General features: G+C 47.4%; 1 protein-coding gene across 1 annotated transcript in view; it reads right to left on the reverse strand.

Annotated features, from left to right (window-relative positions):
- Window positions 1-1,485: 1,485 nt before the first annotated feature.
- Window positions 1,486-24,379, reverse strand: part of mettl2a (methyltransferase 2A, methylcytidine) — a 58,945-nt gene continuing 36,051 nt past the window's right edge. The window contains exons 7-9 of the mRNA XM_072486982.1: window positions 9,716-9,822; window positions 4,407-4,472; window positions 1,486-3,080 (exon numbers count right to left, since the gene is read on the reverse strand). Of these exons, the coding sequence (XP_072343083.1) occupies window positions 2,929-3,080; window positions 4,407-4,472; window positions 9,716-9,822 (325 nt within the window). The 3' untranslated portion in view covers window positions 1,486-2,928. The remainder of the gene's footprint in view (window positions 3,081-4,406; window positions 4,473-9,715; window positions 9,823-24,379) is intronic.

The raw sequence follows: 24,379 nt of genomic DNA on the forward strand, positions 1-24,379 counted from the left end.
AATGGCATAGTGTAGGTTAGATGGCTTTTGTTTTTTGACTTCCCATGTCGGTGCAACATCGTGGGCCGAAGGGCCTGTACTGCACTGTATCGTTCTATGTTCTATGTTCTACTTGTGCATCAGGGCTTGGGGGTGATGAGCTCAGAGATAGCAATGGCTGCCATGGAACTCCAAATGACTGCTAACAGCTTGAGACTCCTTGAAATCATGTGTATTTATTGGGCGTGGTCTAATTGACAAATCTTTTGAGGCCTGATTACTGCTGCACAAAAAACCTGTGGAAAAAGTATGTTTTTAAAAAAAAAAAAAACAACCTGCATAGTTTAAACAACTCCCATCACGGTGATCTAGTTTCCACAACATCCAACCTCATTCACCAGCTGGAGGTACCCAGGTAACTCACCCTCCCCCACCACGCCACATAAAGTCGGAGGCATTAAAACTGGATAAGTACAACGGACTGAAAGGAATAAAAAAAAAATACTTGTTAGAGAACTTGTGTCAGGCTGAGGGGAAGTATTAGGCGCCGTGCCCAAGATCAGGATTTTGGATAGAATTGGAGAAAGGTGATCTAATTACAGCAACGAGGAAGGTAATCACAAAATTAAATCTGCATAGTCAAGGAGTCACAGGCTTAAAGTGTACATCCCCCAAGTCAGGATGGTATCTGACTCCGAGGAGATTTTGGAGGTGATGATTTTCATATAATGGGGTCACACCAGGAAAATGTTTGGGAAGCACTGATCTAAATGATCTCCTGACACAACGCAGCAAAGTTTACTTCAACAGCCTTGCAATGCCCACCAAGTACAAAAGCAGCAAGATCATATGAGAATTACACTTAGAACGTGCACAATGATATATAATAGACAGCAACATTGCAATATTTTTATAATATTCATTCTCAGTTTGGGGGTATCACTGTAAGGCCAGAATTTAGGACTTCTCCCTAGCTGCTATTTGAGAAGGTGGTGGCCAGATCTCCTCCTTGATCCACTGCAGCCTTTGTGATGAACCTTTCTCACAACGCTGTTAGGTAGAAACTGTGGTAAGTTACTGCAGTGCATCTTGTTGATAGTATACACTTCAGCTACAGTATGACGGTGATAGGGTTTTATGCCAGCGGATGGGTGCCGATCAAGTGGATGCTTAGTCCTGGATAGTGTTGCTGAAGTTTGGTTAGGGAGAAATATTCTGTCATACATTCCTTACTTGCCCCTTGTAAAGTGTGGAAATGCTTTGGGGAGTCAAGAGGAGAGTTACTTGCTGCAGAATTCCCAACCTTTGTTTATGTGGTTGGTTCCGTTTCTGGTCAATAGTGATCACCAGGGTGTCGATCAGGGAAATTTGATGATGCTAATGCCATCAATATATAAATGTATACACAGCAACAGTCATAAAACACACACAAAGTGTCACATATAACAACAGGAGTCACATGCACATTAACCGGAAAGTCCACTCAAATAACAGGACATCGACAAAGAAGGAAAAAATACAATTTATTCAATACTCTGCTCTTTCCATAACACCATTCAGCAAAAACAATGACAATACAGTTAAAACCTATATTTTTGTTTCTACATCTATTGTGGGTCAAACAGAACAAATAGCTGGATGTGCTTTGTTAGACTACAATAATGTGTACAGAGCCATGGTTACTTGAAAAAAACCCAGCACCATTGAGATAACCTCTTGCCGTGCACTCAACCATGTGGTGCCTACAGATCGTCAGATTCTAAATTTGCTGCGTTGTGCATCATCCTTTCCCAATATGACTTAATCCCACTTCTATTACCTCAGCAATTTGAGGCATCTTTCTGCAGAGAGATTCCTTTAAGATGGTTTCTGCTGCGTATGAGAATGGTGGGCAACTGATCTGGATCGTCCCTGAAATTGGTGTGCAGAAAACATGCGAGAGGACTGCCCTCTCTCTCTCTCTCTCTAATGGGCCCCATTGCAGGAGGCCCATCCCCTCAATCTTGCTGCTGAGATTATGTCCATGAGGAGCAGTCAACTCAAATCCTTTTCATAGTACCAGAAAAATCAAATCGTGAATATCTTCCTCTAACTTTGAGTCAGCGATAGCTTACAGGGACACACAGGGGTCCAGTGAGGAAAGGAAACCATACCAGTCAGGCAAAGAATGGTTCATACAGAAATTGGCTTGCATGCCCAAGCCTCGAGTAAAGATGACTGCGGAATGATTCGATCCAAGATATCCAATAGGTTCAAAGAATTTGATAGGGTGGATGTGGAGAAATAATTTTTTTCTGGGTGGTTGAAATCAAGAACAAGTGGACATCATATTAAAATTAGAGCTAAGCTTTATCGGGGCAAAACCAGGAATATTTTTTTCAGACTAAAATGTAGCAGATAACTCCCCCAATCCAAAAATAGATACTGGGATAGTTTTAGCTTTCAAGCTGGGACTGATAAGACTTCTGTTAGGCAAGGAGTATAAGTGAAGGGGAGTTCAGGTACAGATTAGCCATGAATCATGGATCAGGTTTAAGGAGCCGAATGATGGTTCTTGCTCCTAGGTAACACAGGAGTGTTGGAGAGTGGAAGAAAACGATCTGAACAGCGAGTTGTGGTGACATACAGGGGGGCTGAAGGGAATTGGCAGTCGGGTTTGTACAGTCCAGAGAAGCGTTCAACAGATTAACACACTGACCAGTCATTTCACCTCCAAGAACAAATAGCAAGTATGAATATGGATGACTGTAAGCCACAGAGTGCTGTATATAAAGTCAGAGGTTAACGTGCTGTGATCCAGAATTTTATAACAGTTCTGATTATGGAGCAGGAGGGTTTAAGTCAACTCAGCAGGGTTCAGCAAAGAGACAACAGATTGAATCAGGGTCTCAGATAGTCACAGCATTTCAATGCAGCTCAAAGGCGGCTGATAGGCAGGGTTGGGAATCATCATTCCCCTTGCTGGAGAGGTTTACGATACTTGCACTGAATCCAGACCCGGTACATGGTCAGCTGTTTCCCACGGTTAACCTGCAAACGTCGATCTACTAGGTTCTGGACTTTCTCCAGGTTGGCAGATGTGAAGAGCTCATCCAGTTCACCTGGAGGGAGAGGACAGTATTCAGTATCAGGGGCTCAGTAAGCGAACAGCTCTGCAATGTTCTAATCAAGTGCCAGCCATTAACCCACTCTCAGTAATTGTATAAATGGTATTTGAGAGGTTTAGAGCAGAGGTGATCTGGATCAGCACTGGCGCTAGAATAATCCAACACTAATCCCACTGGCCTGCTCTCTCCTTGCAGATTGCATCTAAATAGTACCTACTTTTCCCTTAAAGACAGCGGTATCTGCCTCAACCACTCCCTAAGCGAAAGGCTTCCTTCTGTTAAAAGAAATGTGTTTAACTTCCTTCCTCACTCTCTCAAAGACAATTGTACATTAATGACTCCTGGTCACTGACTCCCTAACATGAGGAAACAGCCATTCCCTATTCTCCTTGAAATAACCCTTCATTATTTTAAAAATCTCCATTCAATATCTTCTTAGCTGGGATGAGCAATGGCAAAGAAAGAAAACTGCATTTAAGTTGTATCTTTCATGTAGATACAAGTTGCTACTTTTTGGAGAGTCACTTGTCGAAAATGCAGCAGCCAATTCACACACAGGATAAATTAACAATTAATCTGCTTTGTGATGCTGGTTGAGGGATAAATTCTAGCCAGGACATTGGGGGAACATCTTAAATAGTGCCATGGGTCAACAGCCTCATCTTAATACTTCATCTGAAAGATGAAAGTGCACTGAAGTCTCAGCCTAAATTGCATGCTCAAGTCTGTGGAGTGGAGCTAGAACCCATGACCTATTGACTCGGAAACAGAAGTGTAACAGGGCTGGAATCTTCCTGAAGCTATGACTTATGCCACTAAGTACATTTTAAATAGTCTTCTTAGCAGTATCGGGGTTGACGCAAGTGTGATTCAAAGGAGCGCCCTAGAAGGCTCCACACCTGCCAAGAAGAACACTAAATAAATCAGGGTCAAAAAAAATAAATTAGGTCAGTCCTGGGCAAATGGCCCAAGTTTACACGCTGACAGGCTCCGGTGGGATCAACAGCCCACAAAGCCATTCCGGCAAATTGAAAGTTTAGGTTCCAGCAGAAGTTGGCTCTCCAGAACTTTGCCACTATTGGAATATCTGGGCCAATATGTGCATCATGGCTGTGCTAAAGCAGCAGGATAGCAGCTTGGAGTACTCATTCCAAAGTGACAGTACACTTGAGGAGGAGGTCGGACCAATGAAACAGAATCTTCGCACATAAAACTTGAAAAAAGGGGAAACAACAGGAACTGTGGGTCAAATCATTGCCCCAAACTCCCACATTCTTGAAAAAAGTAGTGGAGATGAAACTGCAAGCAGTGTATGATTACCTGGTGTGAAGAAATAAACTCGAGTCCCATCTCCACGAACGTAGAAATTTTCAGACAGACAGCGACCTGAAACAACAACTTGTATTCATATAGCTCCATTAAGGTAATAAAACATCCCACACCACTTCACTGGACCATTGCAAAACAAAACACCACACGGAGCCACATACAGCACTCTCTTTGGTCAAATGACCAAATATCTGGTCAAAGGGGTAGATTTTAAGGATTGTCTTAAAAGAGGAAAGAAAGGCTGAGAGGCCAGAGGGTTCAGGAAGGGTAATTCAGAGCTTGGGACTAAGGTAACTAAAGGCAGGGTCACCACTGGTGGAGCAATTAGAATCAGGATGCACAAGTGAACGGAATTGGAGCAGTGCAGATATCTCTGAGGATTTTGGAGCTGGAGGAGATTACCGAGAGGCAAGACCATGAAAGAATTTGAAAACAAGACTTTTAAAATCAAGAGAGTGTTTGACTGGGAGCAAATGAAGTTGAGAAAGAATGGGACTGCTGTGATTCAAGACTTGGGCAGCAGGGTTTCAGATGACCTCAAGTTTACAGAAGGTAGAATGCTGGAGACCAGCTGGGGTTGCGTTGAAATAGTCGAGTCCAGAGATAATCCCGGATGAGGGCCCCAGCAGCAGATAAGCTGAGAGAGGGGCAGAGACAGAAAATGTTACGGAGGTGGAAATGGGTGTTGTCAGTAATATCACAAATGAGGTCGGAAGCCCGACTTGGGATCAAATGGGGCTCCAAAGTAGTGAACATACTGGGTCAATCTCAGGCTTACTTAATCTGCCGGAGGGGAGGCTGAAGTTGGTGGTTAGGGAATGGAGTTTGGAGTGGGGTCTAAAGACAGGCAGCGGGATTCTCCACACCCGCCCCGAAGTGGCCACGCCGTCGAGATTCACGGCGGCGCGAAACGGCCCCGATCCCGACCGATTCAGGCCCTGACAATGGGCTAGGATCGGGGCTGTGTCATCTACACGCGCCAGGCCTTGTCGCCCGCGTAAAGGCGACGCCGCATAGATGACGCGGCCGGTGCCACATAACTGCCGTCACCCGCGCATGCGCGGGTTGGCTGGTGCCAACCCACGCATGCGTGGTTGCCCGGCGCCAACCCATGCATGCATGGTTGCCGTCCTCTCGGAGACCGCCCCGCAAGAAGATGGCGGACGGATCTTGCGGGGCCGCGGAAGGAAGGAGGTCCTCCTTCAGAGAGGACGGCCCGACGATCGGTGGGCACTGATCGTGGGCCATGCCACATTTGAGGCATCCCCCGGTGCAGAATCCCCCCTCTCCGCCCCCCCCCTGCAGGCCGCCCCCCCCACGCACTGTTCACGACGGCAGCGACCAGGTTTGGACGGCGCCGGGGGGAACCCGCCGTTTTGGCCTGGCCACTCGGCCCATCCAGGCCTGAGAATAGCGGGGGTGCCGGAGAATCGCCATTTTGGCTGTCTCCGGCGATTCTCCGGCCTGCGGAACTCGACTGGGCCATTCCCGCCGCTTGGGAGAATCGCGGGAGGGCGTCGGACCAACGTCCCGGGAAATTTTGGCGGCCCAGGCGATTCTCCCAACCGGCGTGGGAGTGGAGAATCTCGCCTAATGACTCCGGTATTCCCAATATTTAAATTGGGGAAATTTTGGCTCATCCATTCCTGGAAGTTGAATAATTGGTCTGATAATTTTGCAAAAGTGAAGGATTTGAGAGAAGTGATGGTGAGGTAGAGCTGGGTGTCATCAGCGCACATGCGAAATCTAACACTGTGACCTAGGGCGATGTTGCCGGGGCGCATTGTGGAGATGAGAACCCGGAACGGGTGGCGTGTGGCAAGGCTTGGGAAACACCAGAAGTAATGGTGCAGGAGCAGGAAGAGAAGCTATTGAAAGTGATTCTCTGGCTATGATTAAGACAAATGAGAATGGAAATAAAAGAGAGCAGTCGCACCTGGCTGGCTGACAGTGGACAGATGTTGGCGGAGGATGGTGTGATCAACTGTGTCAATCAGGAATGGATGTGGTAATTAATAATATAATAATATTCACTTATTGTCACAAGTAGACTTCAATGAAGTTACTGTGAAAAGCCCCTAGTCGCCACATTCCAGCACTGTTCTGCATTGCAAGCCAGCTATTTAGCCCACTGTGTTAAATCAGTCCCAATAATTGGAGAGGGAATAGACGTTTAAAACATGTGGCTGATTTAATTTTAAATGAACTGCAGTATTTACTGGGGTTAGCTGGATTTCTACTTGCTGCTATTACGATACCGGACAGAAATCCCAATATTTAATTTAATTTGTAAGACTGTGTGGAAAGGATACCTCGCTTCAGGAGTGATTTCACCCACAAATGGGGATATGGTATATTAAAACAAACTTCTTTACTAACACAGTATTACTAATTTTATCATAAAGAAAATAGCTTGCAATTAACAGTTAAACAATGCTTAACAATGACACTGAAACACTAAATCCTACCTGCTATTTTTACTTCCACTCAAGTAAAACCCACCTCAGGTCAAAATCCACTTTTAAATACAGTTCGCCAACCCAGCAATACTTTCTGTAAAGACTAGGCTTGGATAAACCACGTTGGGAAGGAGATCTTTCAGGAAACCGGATCTTTCAGGAAACCAGCTTGCAGATTCTTGCCTTCATCAACTACTGTTTGACCTGCCAGCCTTTGAGAAACTGCTCCTGTCCTGTTCAAAGGCAAATCTTTAACTAAACTGCTTTAAGAGCAGCTGCTAGTCTGTCCGTCTGTCCACAGGCAGATCAAGATTGAACTGAAATTTAAAACTGAAACTCAACACCTGACTGCTTCAACCCCTGGCTTCTACCATTAACTACATCATCTTACTAAGTCCAAAAACAATGTCTATTATCTGCTCCCCAAGACATTTTGTTTATATGAACAAAATTCCATTAGCCCAACGTTTACGATGTTTTAATTATCCCTTGTAGCCAAGGTGTCTGCCTTTTAAACCGGGACTTAGAGTGATTACTGTGGCAGATGCACACACAGTAACCCAGGCTTTTAATCCTTACTGCACCAAAAACATATAATCCAATACTTCTGAAATTCCTACATTAATCATACAGCTACTAAAGGCACTCACCAAAGGGATTCACTAGGCCAGTGAATGCACGCAAAGCTCTGCTGCCTATGTTAGAAATTTTGGTTCAAAAGAGTCATATTGGACACAAACCATTAAATCTGTTCTCTCTCCACAAATGCTACCAGACCTGCTGAGTTTTTCCTTCTGGCGATTTTTGTGGTGGTCTGGGTACAGGATCTCACTGGAACTGGACAGCACTTTGCCAATTTTGTCAAACGGTGCCTGTATGAAGTATTTCCGAGTCAAGTGCACCCCAGACACCTCCAGAGCACCTTTACACTGCTCAGACAATGTACTTTATCCAATCTCAAAACAGCTTCACTGCACCAATAAGGCATTGGCATGGCAGCATATTGGTTAGCACAGTTGCTTCACAGCACCAGGGTCGATTCCCGGCTTGGGTCACTGTCTGTGCAAGCTCTTCACGTGTCTCCGTGTCTACCTAGCACCTCTCACCTTAAACCTACCTCTACCCTGGGGAAAAGCCTCTGACTAAGATTCACCAGACTGATTCCTGGGATGAAGGGGTTGTTTTTCAAGGATAGGTTGAGCTGGTTGGGCCGATACTCTTTGGAGTTTAGAAGAATGAGAGGTGATCTTATTGAAACCCCGAAGGCTGGGGTTCTCCGACGGCGGGACACGATTTTCCAGCAACCGGAGAATCTCCGCCAGACGCGCACATGCGGTCGACCCGGCGCCGGTCGGGGGCTGTTGAACAGATGGGAACATCTATTAGCTTCGCTAATTACTTGCGGTACCTACAGACTAGCCTATTGTGATTTGTGCACTGGGTCACCCAGATCCCTCTGCACCTCAGAACGCTGCAATCAGGTTAGATAATATCAATTAGATAACATTCTTCTTTTTATTTTTCATGTCAACATGGACAATTTCACATTTTCCCCACATTCTACTCCATTCACCTGATCTTTACCCACTCAATTAACCTATCTGTATCCTTTTGTGGCCTCCTTACGTCCTCTTCACAACCTACTTTTCTATCTTTATGTCATTAGCAAATTTAGCAACCATACCTTTGGTCCCTTCATTCAAGTCATTTGTATAAATTGTAAAAAGTTGAGGCCCCAGCACTGATCCCTGCGGCACATCACCCATTACATCTTGCCAACCTGAAAAATATCTCCTTATGCCTACTCCGTTTTTATGTCAGCTAGCCAATTTTCTATCCATGCCAATATGTTACTCCCTAAACTATGAGCTTTTATTTTCCGCAATAACCTTTGATGTGGCACCTTATCAAATGCTTTCTGAAAATCCAGTACATCCACCGGTTCCTTTAACCACAGCATATGTTACTTCTTCAAAGAACTCCAATAAATTGGTAAAAGATGATTTCCCTTTCACAAAACCATTTTGAACTTCTCCAACTATCATGCATTTTCCCAAGTGCCCTGCTAAAATGTCTTTAATAATAGCTTCGAACAGTGGAAAGTGGATTTGAGGCCACAGTCACATCAGTTATGATATTACATTGCAGAGCAGGCTCGGTCGACTGAATGGCCTACTCCTATTTCTTATGATTGGTCGGCCTGCTATTGCTTAAAAAGGCTGTGTGACATTACAGAACCACCTTAGGAGAAAGTAATAACAGCACTATCTCTGGAGTAAATTAGAACAGCAGATTTTGTTGGAGGTTATTGCTTTTTGTTTAAGGCAAGTTTTTTAGCAGTCAGTGGGGGAAATAAGTGGCAGATCCACAGTTATTTTGGAGTGTGGGAGTAATTTACCTTCTGATAATGAAAGTAATCGACTTTCAGCTTTGCGGTTGGGAAATAATTTTCACATTTCTGCCCTCGAGGATGCTGCTGTGCCGAATTTGCCAAGTTGCTGGTGAGTGATTTAACATCGTCACATGGGGACATACATGTCCCATGCTTCCATCACTAATGCAGATGCAGTGGGTCTCAATCAGGAACTAAGTGAATTCAGGATCAAAAAATGTCCTTCCGAGTTCTTGTATTATACATATCTGCCAAATGTCGCAGTCATCACAATTCTCTAATATATCGCAAGCTGAATTTGTTCCAAACTCTGGTGTAATCACATATTTGGGTATTATATGGTGAAATAACTATATTAATTTACAATTTCAATAAAAGCTTGGGAGACTTTAGCAGGTTATGTTCCAGTAACAGATAATAAAAGGTAGTGGGGTCAGCTCAGTCCTTACCTTTCTTAAATCGAAGCTGTGCCATGTCGTAACGACCGTAGTCCCGGAAGAGAAGCATCCCTCCTGGTTTCAAAAGTTGACTCAACCGCTTAACAACAGCCTGCATTCTGAAGAAAGGGTAAAAGAGAGGGTGGGGACAAGGGTGGGGAGAGGGACAGAGCAGAGAGAGGACATGAGGAAAAAGGGAGAGAGAAAGGGAAAGACAGATGAGCAGGAAAAACAGAAAGGGTGAGGGGGAAAGGTAAAGTGAATGGGAGAAATAGTGTCAGATTTGAAACAGATCAGTATTTGTCCCGACATTCCCTGGTTAGCCTGTGACATGGTCGAGGACACCGGCACGAGATACTACACGTTTTATTATTTGTTCATAGCATGAGGGCATCGCTGGCAAGGCCAACATTTATTGCTCTTACCTAATTGCCCTCAAGAAGGTTGTTGGGAGTCGTCCTCTTGAAGTGCTGCAGTTCGTGTAGTATAGGTGCACTGACAATATTGTTAGATAGGAAGTTCCAGGATTTTGACTTGGGAGCAATGAAGGAACAATTATATATTTCCAAGTCAGGGAGGCACAATAGCAGTGGTTAGCACTGCTGCATCACAGTGCCAGGGATTTGGGTTCATTTCTTGCCTTGGGTGACTGTGTGGAGTCTGCACATTCTCCCGTGTTTGTGTGGGTTTCCTCCTACAGTCCAAAGATATGCAGGTTAGGTGGATTGGCTATGCTAAATTGCACCTTAATGTCGAAAGGTTAGGTGAGGTTACGGGGATGGGACTGGGTCGGGTGCAGTTTCAGAGGATCAGTGCAGGCTCGATGGGCCAACAGGCCTCCTTCTGCACTGGCGGGATTCTGTGATTCTAAGTCAGGAGGGTGTATGGTTTGGATGGAAAGTTGCAGCTTCTGGTGTTCCCACGCATCTGCTGCCCAGAGGTCATGAGTTGGGAAGGTTCTGTCGAAGGAGGCTTGGCGAATTGTTGCAGTGTAATTTGTAGATTGTACACACTGCTGAAACTGCATCAGTGGTTGAGCGAGTCAATGTTTAAAGGTGGTGGATGGGATGTCGACAAAGCAAACTGCAACAAGCGGAGAGTATTCTTTCATACTCCTGACTTGTGTCTTGTTTAATGGTGGAAAGATTTTGGACAGCCTGACACTGCAGAATTTCCAGTCTCTGACCGGCTTTCTAGTCGTATGCTAGGCTCCCCCATCATTTAGGATGAGGGCATACAGGGAACCCCTACTCCTGTTAATTGTTTAAATCTATCCAGCATCATTCATTTTTAAAAAAAATTTAAGAGTACCCAATTTGTTTTTTCCAATTTAGGGGCAATTTAGCATGGGCCAATGCACCTACCCTGCACATCGTTGAGTTGTGGGGGTGAAACATCCAGCATCATTCATAATTGGACTGCAGAATTGTTGGTTGTTGGATTGCTTAGCTCTATCCATAGCAAGCTATTTCTGCTGCGTACTATGCATATTGTCCTTGGCTGTAGCTTCACCGCGTGCCACATCATTTTTAGGTATGCCTTGTGCTGTTCCCAGCATGCCCTCCTGCACCAGAATCGTCTGAGTTGATTTGAATATTAGACTGAGGTATATACCGGGTATACTGGTATACTGTCATGGACAGATGAATCTGCGAACCTAGACTGGTCAAATAAGTTTCTCCCTCTTGTTGGTTCCCTCACCTTCTCCACAAGCCCAGTCAGGCAGCTACGTCCTTTTGGAATTGGCTAACTTGGTCAGTAGTGGTGCTACCGAGCTACTCTTGCTGATGAAGTTCTCCCCCACCCAGAGTACAATCTGTAACCTTGCCATCCTCAGTGATCCTTCTAAGTGGTGTGCAACATGAAGGAATACTGTAGCCACCTGAGTTGGCCAAGTCCCGATTTAAAATGGCGAACGGCAAAGGCTGAAGGGAAGTTCAGCCAACACAGGCAGAAACCAGCAGGTGCAAGTTTGCTGTGTATTTAACTCTGCAGAGGCCCAGACAGCATCGATATTAGCAGCCATCTGCATAATAATGTAGCAACCATCTACATACTAATAAGCAATCCCCGGGAACAATAGCAACATTTGGGACAAACAAAACTAAGCCAGACTCCCCGGTGCCAGCAGGAGCCAACACAAAAGAGGTTAACGGACACCTCAGGACCGCCCATCAATCAGGGAACCGCTCCAGTATTGGAGAAATCGAACCAAGCGATTGGAACGAAGTCCAATCACCTAGAACCAGGTACAGGGTCCGCCCCGAAAGGGTACTATAAAGTTAAGCCCCGAAGTTCAAATCGTTCTTCTTGACCGGGTCACCCAGCAAAGCGAACCAACATTGACCGTGACCGGTCCAATGACCGCCGAGAGATCGTAAGTCTTAAGTCAACGCTCGCTACGAGATAGGCGCTCCTAGCTATCAATCCGTACCGACTTTGAATCCCGCAGACTCAGAACCCGAACGAAAGGCCATTTGTTCCCCTGACCTGGTGGGCCAGTCCGGATTGTCTTAGAAACATAGAAAATAGGGGCAGGAGGAGGCCATTCGCTCCTTCAAGCCTGCTCCGCCATTCAGTATGATCATGGCCGATCAACCAACTCTATAAACAAATCTCTCAGTCTTCTAATTCCTGCCCGTTGCCAGCTCTGGAAACCTCCGTCCATCTTTCCTGGGACAAACCTATGGTTGTTCCTGATCGGGGACCACACCGAGGCACCCGTCACCCCCCCTGTGTCGCCTCCACTGCCCCCAGATCCTTAAGGTTGCCACCACCACTGGGTTTGGGGTATACCTTTTCGGGGAGAGCGGCAGCGGCGCCGTCACCAGCGCCTTTAGGCTTGTTCCCTTACAGGACACCATCTCCAGCCTCTTCCACGCCGCCCCCTCTCCCTCCCTCATCCACTTACAAACCATTGCCACATTGGCGGCCCAGTAGTAGTCGTCCAGGTTCGGCAACGCCAGTCCCCCTCTGTCCCTGCTACGCTGCAGGAACTCCCTCCTTACCCTCGGGGTCTTCCCTGCCCACACAAAGCTCATAACGCTCCTGTCTATTTTCTTGAAAAAGGCCTTCGTGATCAGAATGGGGAGACATTGAAACACAAAAAGAAACCTTGGGAGAACCATCATTTTTACCGCCTGCACTCTGCCCGCCAGTGAGAGCGGCAGCATATCCCACCTCTTGAAATCCTCCTCCATCTGCTCCACCAGCCGCGTCAGATTAAGTTTGTGTAGAGTTCCCATGTCCTAGCTACCTGGATCCCCAAATATCGGAAGCTCCTTTCCACTCTCCTTAACGGCAGGGCGTCGATTCCTCTTCCCTGGTCCCCAGGGTGTATTACAAAAAGCTCACTCTTCCCCATATTTAGCCTGTATCCCGAGAAATCTCCAAACTCCCGCGATATCTGCATAACCTCTGTCATCCCCTCTACAGGATCCGCCACATATAGCAGTAGATCATCTGCGTAGAGTGACACTCGATGTTCCTCTCCCCATCTAACCACCCCCCTCCATTTCTTAGAGTCTCTCAACGCTATGGCCAGTGGTTCAATTGCCAACGCGAACAGTAATGGGGACAGGGGACACCCCTGCCTTGTTCCCCTATGTAGCCGAAAATACTCCGATCTTTGCCGGTTTGTGACTACACTTGCCACTGGGGCCCCATATAGGAGTCTGACCCAACTGACAAACCCCTCCCCGAACCCAAACCTCCTCAACACCTCCCATAAATACTCCCATTCTACCCTATCGAATGCCTTCTCCGCATCCATCGCCACCACTATCTCTGCCTCCCCCTCCGCTGGGGGCATCATTATCACCCCCAACAGCCGTCGAATGTTGACATTCAGTTGTCCCCCCTTTACAAACCCTGTCTGGTCTTCATGCACCACCCCTGGGACACAATCCTCAATCCTCGTTGCCAGCACTTTTGCCAGCAGCTTGGCGTCTACATTTAGGAGTGAGATTGGCCTATATGACCCGCATTGCAGCAGATATTTATCGTCGCCTCCGACATTGTCGGGGGTAGAGTCCCCCCTTCTCTGGCCTCGTTAAAGGTTCTCGCCAGCAGCGGGGCCAATAAGTCCACATATTCCCTGTAAAATTCCACCGGGAACCCGTCTGGTCCCGGGGCCTTCCCTGCCTGCATATTCCCCAGCCCTTTAGTCACCTCATCCACCTCAATTGGCGTCCCCAGACCTGCCACCTCCTGCTCCTCCACCCTCGGGAACCTTAGTTGGTCCAGAAACTGTTGCATTCCCTCTTTTCCCTCCGGGGGTTGGGACTTAGATAGCCTCTCATAAAAGGTGTTAAACACCTCATTTACCTTCCCTGCTCTCCGCTCCGTAGTTCCCGTTTCATCCCTAACTCCCCCTATCTCCCTCGCCGCTATCCTCTTGCGCAGTTGGTGGGCCAGCAGCCGGCTCGCCTTTTCCCCATACTCATATCTCATCCCCTGTGCCTTCCTCCACTGTGCCTCTGCCTTTCCTGTGGTCAGCAGGTCAAACTCCGTCTGAAGTCTTCGCCTCTCTCTATATAGTCCTTCGTCCGGGGCCTCCGCATATCTTTTATCCACCCTCAAAATCTCCCCCACTAATCTCTCCCTTTCTTTGCCCTCTTGTTTCTCCTTGTGAGCTCTAATGGAGATCAACTCTCCCCTAACCACCGCCTTCAGCGCTTCCCATACTACCCCCACCTGGGCCTCACCATCGTCATTGGCCTCCAGGTACCTCTCAATACATCCCCGCACCCTTCCACAGACCCCCTCATCCGCCAATAGTCCCACATCCAGTCGCCAGAGTGGGCGCTGCTCCCTCTCCTCTCCTAACTCCAGACCCACCCAGTGCGGGGCATGGTCTGAAACGGCTATGGCCGAGTACTCCGTTCCTGCCACCTTTGAGATCAGTGCCCTACTCAAAACAAAGAAATCTATCCGGGAGTATACCTTGTGGACATGGGAGAAAAAGGAGAACTCTTTGGTCAACGGCCTAGCAAATCTCCACGGATCCACTCCCCCCATTTGCTCAGTGAACCCCCTAAGCACCTTGGCCGCTGCCGGCCTTCTTCCGGTCCTGGATCTAGACCGGTCTAGTCCTGGATCCAGCACAGTATTGAAATCCCCCCCCATTATCAGGCTTCCCACCTTTGGATACGTCCCAACATCCGCTTCATAAATCCCGCATCATCCCAGTTCGGGGCATATACATTTACCAGCACGACCTCCTTTCCCTGCAATCTACCACTCACCATCACGTACCTACCCCTGTTATCCACCACTATATTCCTAGCCTCGAACGACACCCGTTTCCCCACCAATATCGCCACCCCCCTATTTTTTGCGTCCAACCTCGAGTGGAACACCTGTCCCACCCATCCTTTCCTTAACCTAACCTGATCCGCCACCTTCAGATGCGTCTCCTGAAGCATGACTACATCCTCCTTCAGTCCTTTTAAGTGCGCGAACACTCAGGCCCTCTTAATCGGCCCATTCAGGCCTCTCACATTGCACGGGATCAGCCGGATTGGGGGCCACCCCCCACCCCACCCCCGCCGACTAGCCATCCCCTATTCTAGGCCAGCCCCCCGTCCGGGTCCCGCGCACCCACCCATCCCCCAGGCGGCGCCTTCCCGTCCTGACCACCGCTTCTCTTGCCAGCTCCCCCTTGCTCTCAGCAGCAGCAACCCAGTTAGTCCCCCCCTCCCCCCGCTACATCCCCATCTAGCATGGTTACTCACCCCCCCCCCATGATGCTTCCGAAAGTCAGGTAACTCTAACTGACCCCGGCTTCCCCCGTTCTCTCCTTGACCCCCGTGCGTGGAACTCTCTTCCTTCCTGCGCCTATCTTCCCGCCATCATCTCCATAGCGCGGGAAAAAAAAACGCGCTTTCCTATCGGCCCCGCCCCCTATGGCACAGTTCCCTCATTCCCCATCCCCCCTCTCAGTCCCTTTTTCTACCGGCGTCCACATTTCTCCGTGTCCCCCCCATCAAGTGGAGAAAAATTCCCCATCTATCATTTCAATACTATAAACCTCCCATTCTCCAATTTACACTTCTGTACAACGACCTCGTTGTCTCCCCCCCCAACATCAGTCTCTCAGTTCTAGTCCAGTTTCTCCTCTTGGATGAAGGTCCATGCCTCATCTGCCGTTTCGAAGTAGTAGTGCTTGCCCTGGTGCGTGACCCACAATTGCGCCGGCTGCAGCATCCCAAATTTTATTTTCTTCCTGTGAAGCACCGCCTTGGCCCGATTGAAGCTCGCCCTCCTTCTCGCCACCTCCGCGCTCCAGTCCTGATACACTCGTATCACCACAATCTCCCACCTGTTACTCCGTACCTTCTTGGCCCAGCTCAAGACAGCCCCTCTGTCCGTGAAGCAGTGAAATCTCACCACTATCGCACTTGGTAGTTCTCCAGCCTTTGGTCTTCTCACAAAGACCCGGTGAGCCCCTTCCATCTCCAGGGGGCCCCGAGGGGGCCTCAGCTCCCATTAGCGTATGGAGCATCGTGCTCACATAAGCCCCAACGTCAGCTCCCTCCATTCCTTCGGGGAGACCGAGAATCCGGAGGTTCTTCCTCCTCGAGCTGTTCTCCAGGACTTCGAGCCTTTCGATACACCTCTCACGTAGCGCCTCATGCATCTCCGTTTTTACCACCAGGCCCTGTATCTCATCCCCGTTTTCGGCTGCCTTTGCCTTCACCGCACGGAGCTCTATCGCCTGGGCCTTTTGTGTTTCTTTTAGCCCATCGATTGCCAATAACATCGGCACCAGCACCTCCTTCTTTAGTTCCTCCACACACCGACGGAGGAATTCCTGCTGGTCCGGGCCCCATGTCATCTGGGCTCCATCCGCCGCCATCTTGCTTCTTCCTTCTATTCTCTGCCGCTGCTCCAGAGGATCCTTCGCAATCTGGCCACTGCCACTGGTCTTTTCCATACACACCCAGGGGACACCTTCCTCCGTCACCCCACACTGGGTTTGGTCTGAAAAAAATTTCCGTTGGGGCTCCCGAAAAGAACCCAAACGTCCGTTAGAATGGGAGCTGCCGAAACGTGCGGCTTAGCAGTGCATCGCCGCAACCGGAAACACAGATTCCACATTGACGGAGCCAATATCCTTCCTCACTATGGTGTTAATTTCCTCTTTAACCAGCAATGCAACCCCACCGCCTTTTCCTTTTTGTCTGCCTTCCTAAATACTGAATATCCCGTGGCATTCAGCCCCATCCCTGGTCACCCTGCAACCATGTCTCCCTAATCCCGACTCTATCATACCTGTTTACATTTATTTGCACGATTAATTCATCCACTTTGTGAATGCTCTGCACATTAAAGCACAAAGCCTTAAGGTTTTTCTCTTTAACAATTGTTGTCCGGTCCCGTTATTTTTCACTGTGGACCTGTTTGATTCTTACCTTTGATTTCTCTGCTTGCCACTTTTTAAATTCGCCCTTCTGTCTTTTGTTCTTGTCCATGTTTCCCCCTCCTCTGACTCCTTGCATAGGCTCCCACCCCCTGCCAGTGTAAATTCACCTCCCCAGAACCGGTCCCAAAAATCTGAAACCCTCCCCCTTGCACCATTTCTTCAGCCACGTATTGATCTGAAATATCTGCTATTTCTACTCTAACTAGCACATGGCACTGGTAATAATCCTGAGATCACTACCTTTGAGGTCCTACTTTTCAACTTACTTCCTATCTCCGTATGGTCTGCTTTTAGGACCTCATCCCCATTTTAACCTATGTCATTTGTACCAATGTGTACCATCATAAGACCATAAGACAAAGGAGCGGAAGTAAAGCCATTCGGCCCATCGAGTCCACTCCACCATTCAATAATGGCTGATTTCAACTCCATTTACCCGCTCTCTCTCGATAGCCCTTAGTTCCTCGAGAAATCAAGAATTTATCAACTTCTGTCTTATAAGACACTCAACGTCCCGGCCTCCACCGCCCTCTGTGGCAATGAATTCCACAGACCCACCTCTCTCTGGCTGAAGAAATTTCTCCTCATCTCTGTTCTAAAGTGACTCCCTTTTATTCTAAGGCTGTGCCCCCGGGTCGTAGTCTCCCCTGCTTATGGAAACAACTTCCCTACATCCACCCTATCTAAGCCATTCATTATCTTGTAAGTTTCTATTAGATCTCCCCTCAACCTCCTAAACTCCAATGAATATAATCCCAGGATCCTCAGACTTTCATAGTATGTTAGGCCTACCATTCTTGGGATCATCCGTGTGAATCTCTGCTGGACCCGCTCCAGTGCCAGTATGTCCTTCCTGAGGTGCGGGGCCCAAAATTGCTCACCATATTCTAAATGGGGCCTAACTAGAGTTTTATAACACTTCAGAAGTACATCCCTGCTTTTATATTCCAAGCCTCTTGAGATAAATGACAACATTGCATTTGCTTTCTTAATTACAGACTCAACCTGCAAGTTTACCTTTAAAGAATCCTGGACTAGGACTCCCAAGTCCCTTTGCACTTCAGCATTATGAATTTTGTCACCGTTTAGAAAATAGTCCATGCCACTAGTCTTTTTTCCAAAGTGCAAGACCTCGCACTTACCCACGTTGAATTTCACCAGCCATTTCTTGGACCACTCTCCTAAACGGTCTAAATCTTTCTGCAGCCTCCCCACCTCAATACTACCTGCCCCTCCACCTATCTTTGTATCATCGGCAAACTTAGCCAGAATGCCCCCAGTCCCGTCATCTAGAGCGTTAATATATAAAGAGAACAGCTGCGGCCCCAACACTGAACCCTGCGGGACACCACTCGTCACCGGTTGCCATTCCGAAAAGGAACCTTTTATCCCAACTCTCTGCCTTCTGCCTGACAGCCAATTGTCAATCCATGTTAGTACCTTGCCTCGAATACCATGGGCCCTTATTTTACTCAGCAGTCTCCCGTGAGGCACCTTATCAAAGGCCTTTTGGAAGTCAAGATAGATAACATCCATTGGCTCTCCTTGGTCTAACCTATTTGTTATCTCTTCAAAGAACTCGATAACAGGTTTGTCAGGCACGACTTCCCCTTACTAAATCCATGCTGACTTGTCCTAATCCGACCCTGGACTTCCAAGAATTTAGAAATCTCATCCTTAACGATGGATTCTACAATCTTGCCAACAACCGAGGTTAGGCTAATTGGCCTATAATTTTCCATCTTTTTTCTTGTTCCCTTCTTGAACAGGGGGGTTACAACAGCGATTTTCCAATCCTCTGGGACTTTCCCTAACTCCAGTGACCTTTGAAAGATCATAACTAACGCCTCCACTATTTCTTCAGCTATCTCCTTTAGAACTCTAGGATGTAGTCCATCTGGGCCCAGAGATTTATCAATTTTTAGACCTCTTAGTTTCTCTAGCACTTTCTCCTTTGTGATGGCTACCAGATCCAACTCTGCCCCCTGACTCTCCTGAATTGTTGGGATACTACTCACGTCTTCTACTGTGAAGACTGACGGAAAGTACTTATTTAGTTCCTCAGCAATTTCCATGTCTCCCATCACTAGATTACCAGCGTCATTTTGGAGCGGCCCAATGTCTACTTTTGCCTCCCGTTTGTTTTTAATGTATTTAAATAAACTTTTACTATCATTCCTAATGTTACTGGCTAGCCTACCTTCATATTTGATCCTCTCTTTCCTTATTTCTCTCTTTGTTATCCTCTGTTTGTTTTTGTAGCCTTCCCAATCTTCTGACTTCCCACTACTCTTTGCCACATTATAGGCTTTCTCTTTTGCTTTGATGCATTCCCCGACTTCCTTTGTCAGTCATGGCTGCCTAATCCTCCCTCTGATAACCTTTCTTTTCCTTGGGATGAATCTTTGTACTGTGTCCTCAATTACTCCCAGAAACTCCTGCCATTGCTGTTCTACTGTCTTTCCCACTCGGCTCTGCTCCCAGTCGATTTTCGTCAGTTCCTCCCTCATGCCCCTGTAGTTACCTTTATTTAACTGTAACACCTTTACATCTGATTCTACCTTCTTTCTTTCAAATCGCAGACTGAATTCTACCAGATTATGATCACTGCCTCCTAAGTGTTCCCTTACTTTAAAATCTTTTATCAAGTCTGGCTCATTACATAACACTAAGTCCAGAATGGCCTGTTCCCTCGTGGGCTCCATCACAAGCTGTTCCAAAAAGCCCTCCTGTAAACATTCAATGAATTCCCTTTCCTTGGGTCCACTGGCAGCATTATCACCCCCAACAGCCGTCGAACGTTGCCATTCAGTTGACTCCCCTTTACAAACCCAGCATCCAGTCCACCTGCATATTGAAGTCCCCCATGATCACTGTGACCTTGCCTTTCTGACATGCACTTTCTATTTCGTGATGCATTTTGTGCCCCTAGTCCTGACCACTGTTAGGAGGCCTGTACATAACTTCCATTATGTTTTTTTTGCCTTTGTGGTTCCTCAACTCTACCCACACAGACTCCACATCATCTGACCCTATGTCGTTTAGTGCTATTGATTTAATTTCATTCCTAATTAACAAGGCAACCCCGTTCCCTCTGCCCACCTCTCTGTCTTTTCGATAGGTTGTGAATCCCTGGATGTTTAAATGCCAGTCCTGAACCCCCTGCAACCACGTCTCTGTGATGCCTCCCAAATCATACCTGCCAGTCACAATCTGGGCCACAAGCTCATCTGCTTTGTTCCGTACACTGCGCGCATTTAAATATAGCACCTTTAAATCTCTATTGACCGTCCCCTTTTGTTTTCTCCGTGTGGTGGACCTTGGTTTACTGAGCCTTTCCATACACTGTGTCATATTTTGTGAGATGGGGACTATCGTAACCTCTCCTGAGTTCTGTCTTTTCGTGCTTTGTTGTATTCCTAAGCAGCTACGCTTCCCACTGATTACTTCACCTCTTGGTTGCCTGACTTTCCCTTCCCCCCCAATCTCTAGTTTAAAGTCCTATTGACCACCCTATTTACTCTTTTCGCCAGAACACTGGTCCCAGCTCGGTTCAGGTGGAGACCATCCCAACGGTATAGGTCCCCGCTGTCCCAAAACTGATGCCAGTGTCCCATGAAAAGGAACCCCTCTTTTCCACACCACTCTTTCAGCCACGTGTTAACTTCCCTTATTCGTGCCTCCCTATGCCAATTTGCACGTGGCTCGGGCAGTAAACTGGAGATTATGACCCTTGAGGACCTGTTTTTTAAAATTTGAATCCCAGCTCTTTATAATCTCTAAACAGGACCTCTTTCCTAGACTTACCTATGTTGTTGGTACCGACATGGACCACAACAACTGGATCCTCCCCCTCCCTCTCCAGTATCCTTTCAAGCCGGTCAGAGATGTCCCGCACCCTAGCACCGGGCAGGCAACATACCATGCGGGACTCTTTATCCTGCTCATAAAGGATACTATCTATCCCCCTGATAATAGAATCCCCTACAACTACAACTTGCCTATTTACTCCCTCCCCTTGAATGGCCTGCTGAATCATGGTGCCTTGGTCAGCTGACTTATCCTTCCTGCAGCCCTGTTCACCATCCACACAGGGAGCAAGTGCCTTGTACCTGTTGGACAGGGTCAAGGGCTGAGGCTCCTGAGTTCTTCACTGCTGGTTCCCTTTACCTGCTTGACTTGCAGTCACACCCTGCTGTCCCTGGCCACTGGCAGGATTTAAACTACTAACCCTCCTGGAACACAGTGTCCAGGTAAGTCTCCCCCTCCCGGATGTGCCTCAGTGTTTGAAGCTCAGACTCCAGCTCATCAACTCTGAGCCGGAGCTCTTCGAGCAGCCAACACTTACTGCAGATGTGGTCACTGCAGCTCGCAATGGGATCTGCCAGCTCCCACATCAAGCAGCTCAAGCACATCACCTGACCAGCCATCTCTAATTAATCAATTAGTTTAATTTAAGTTTACGAGTTTAGCTGTGTTTTTTTTTAATTTGGGGCAGATTTGCTATCAACCAATCAGATCACAGCTTCCCTCTGACGTCACTTTAGAAAAAAAAAGTGGAAAACAGGAAGTTACCGTTCGGTTTTTACACTCACCCAGAGACTGCTCCTCCTCCTCCGAACGGCTCCCGAAACTAGGCCCGAAGAAAGAGAACGAACAAAACAGTAGGGAAAAAGCACCTTCCCCCACTCTGCACCGAATTACCTCACTGCACCAAATTACCAAGTTTCAAATTCCCCACTCTGGATGTGTCTCACTCACTGAGGCTGTGTCTCTTTAACCTGCGCAACGCTTACTGAGTGCGCTTTCTGTCTGTCTTTTATACAGACTTCAGGATGACTCACACTAAAACTTCAAGGAGAAGAATACAATGATGACTGACTGTTTACCCTCTCAGTCCAGAATGTCCTGTAGCATTCTTGATCCAAGTACCAGCGAGGCAACATAACATCCTGGACTCTTGTGTGTGGCTGCCTATCTATTCCCCTTACAACTGAATCCCCTATAACTATTGCATTTCCACACTTTTTACTCCTCTCCTGTGCAGCAGAACCAAATGTGGTGCAACAAATGTGTCTGTTGCTGCTTTCCTCAGAGACGCCATTCCCCCCCAAACAGTTTCCAAATTATTTTACAGGGGAATGGCCACAGGAGACTCCTGCACTGCCTGCTGAATCGTCTTGCTCTGCCTAATTGTCACCCATTCCCTGTGGAATCAGAGACTGTGATCACTGCTATCCATGACACTCTCTGCCTCGCAGACGCAGTGTCCCCAGCTGCGACTCCACCTTTGAAACCCAGGCTTCCAGGTGCTGGAGCTGGAGACACTTCTAGCACACATGTTGACTCTGGGCTCTGGAAATACTCACGGCTTCCTACATAGAACCATATAATTGCCACAGTGCAAAAGGAGACCATTCAGCCCAACAAGTCTGCCCCGACCCTCTGAAAGACTCTACCTAGGCCGACAACTCCATCCTAGCCCTGTGACCCTGCCTAAACTGCACGTCTTTGGACTGTGTGAGGAAACCAGAGCATCAGGAGGAAACCCACGCAGACACGGGAAGAATATGCAAACTCCACACAGGCGGTCACCTAAGGTCAGAATTGAACTCTGGTCCCTGGCGCTGTGAGGCAGCAATGCTAACCACTGTGCCACCGTGTCACATGGTGCAGGAGCATACCACAGCTTTGAGCTCTTCAGCCATGCCTTACTCCTTGAAATTAAACCTTTGGAAGATACTTAAAATCAAATATTATTAATTACTGTCGGGCCCTTCTTACCTGGTCCTCATTACTACAGAATATAGTCCTCACAAACTGCAGACCACAAAATAAAGACTTTACAACCTATAAACAATAAAAGTAGTAAATACTTACCCGCCCGTACTCATCCAATCAACCACTCCCGCTTGCCCTGTGTCACTTTGGAATCCTGATGTCACCTCAGGAGCACCAAGCTAACATTAAATCTCTCACCGCACTCTCACGCTGGTTTCAATCTCCTGACTGCCTCTCCTATCGCGCTGTTTTCAATCTTCCGGCTCCGCTCCCAGCCTCACTTTATCTTGCGTTCGTTTACCCTCATGGCTCCGCCCTTTCAATCTTTTTATTCCTTTTTAAAATAAATTTACAATATCCAATTTTTTTTTCCAATTAAGGGGCAATTTAGTGTGGTCAATCCACCCAACCTGCACATCTTTGGGTTGTGGGGATGAAACCCTTGCAGACACGGGGAGAACGTGCAAACTCTACACCGACAGTGACCCGGGGCTGAATCTGGTGTCCTTAGCGCCGTAGGCTAACAACTGCGTCACTGTGCCGCCCTGCCTTCAATCTTACTTGAGAATAAGATCACTTCTAATTCTCCCAAACTCCAATGAGTAAAGACATAACCTGCTCAATCTTTCCTCATAAGACAAGCCCTTCATTGCAGGAATTAGCATCACAAACCTTCACGAAAATGCTTTCAAATAAAGTATACCCTTCCTCAAGTAAGACGATAAAACTGCAACAGTACTCCCTGTGAGGTGTTGGGCAAGACTTCCAACTTTCATACTCCACCCCCTACAATAAAGACCAAGATTACTTTTGCCTTCCTAATTACTTGCATGCTCACTTTATTTGTGATTCATGTACAATGACATCCAGATCCCTCTGTACTGCCACATTCTGCGGTCTCTCTCAATTAAAAATTAAAAAAAAAAAAAATTCTCCTCCTTTTCACATTTTCTCCCACATTTACACCGAACAATAAACAATAATCAGTAACGAATGTAATGTCAATCCCATATCAATGACAACGATCCCATCCTCTCACCCACCCAGATGTTAGCGCGCATGTTATCATAAACAAATGAGACTTCCGGGTGCGGCGATGACCAGCTGAGTCGCACGTTTCGGCAGCTCCCGGTGAAACGGACTTTTGGGCTCTTGATAGGAGCCCCAACGGCAATTTTGACGGCTAAAAACACTGTGCGGTAAACCAGAAGGGAATCCCCCCTGGATACGGATGAAAAAAGGAGAAGGTGGCCGGATTGCAGTGGATCCTTTCGAACAGCGGCAAGGAAGGCAATCAAAAACCAAGATGGCGTCGGAAGGTGGCAGTTTAACATGGGGCCCTGAACAACAAGAGTTCTTGAAATGCTGTGTGGAAGAGCTCAAAAAGGAAATGAAGAAAGAGCTGTTGGCCCCGATACTACAGGCGATCGAAGGGCTAAAGGAGGAACAAAAGACCCAGGAGCGGGAGC

Source organism: Scyliorhinus torazame, chromosome 21 (assembly GCF_047496885.1).
Source record: "Scyliorhinus torazame isolate Kashiwa2021f chromosome 21, sScyTor2.1, whole genome shotgun sequence".
In the NCBI taxonomy this organism is placed as follows: domain Eukaryota; kingdom Metazoa; phylum Chordata; class Chondrichthyes; order Carcharhiniformes; family Scyliorhinidae; genus Scyliorhinus; species Scyliorhinus torazame.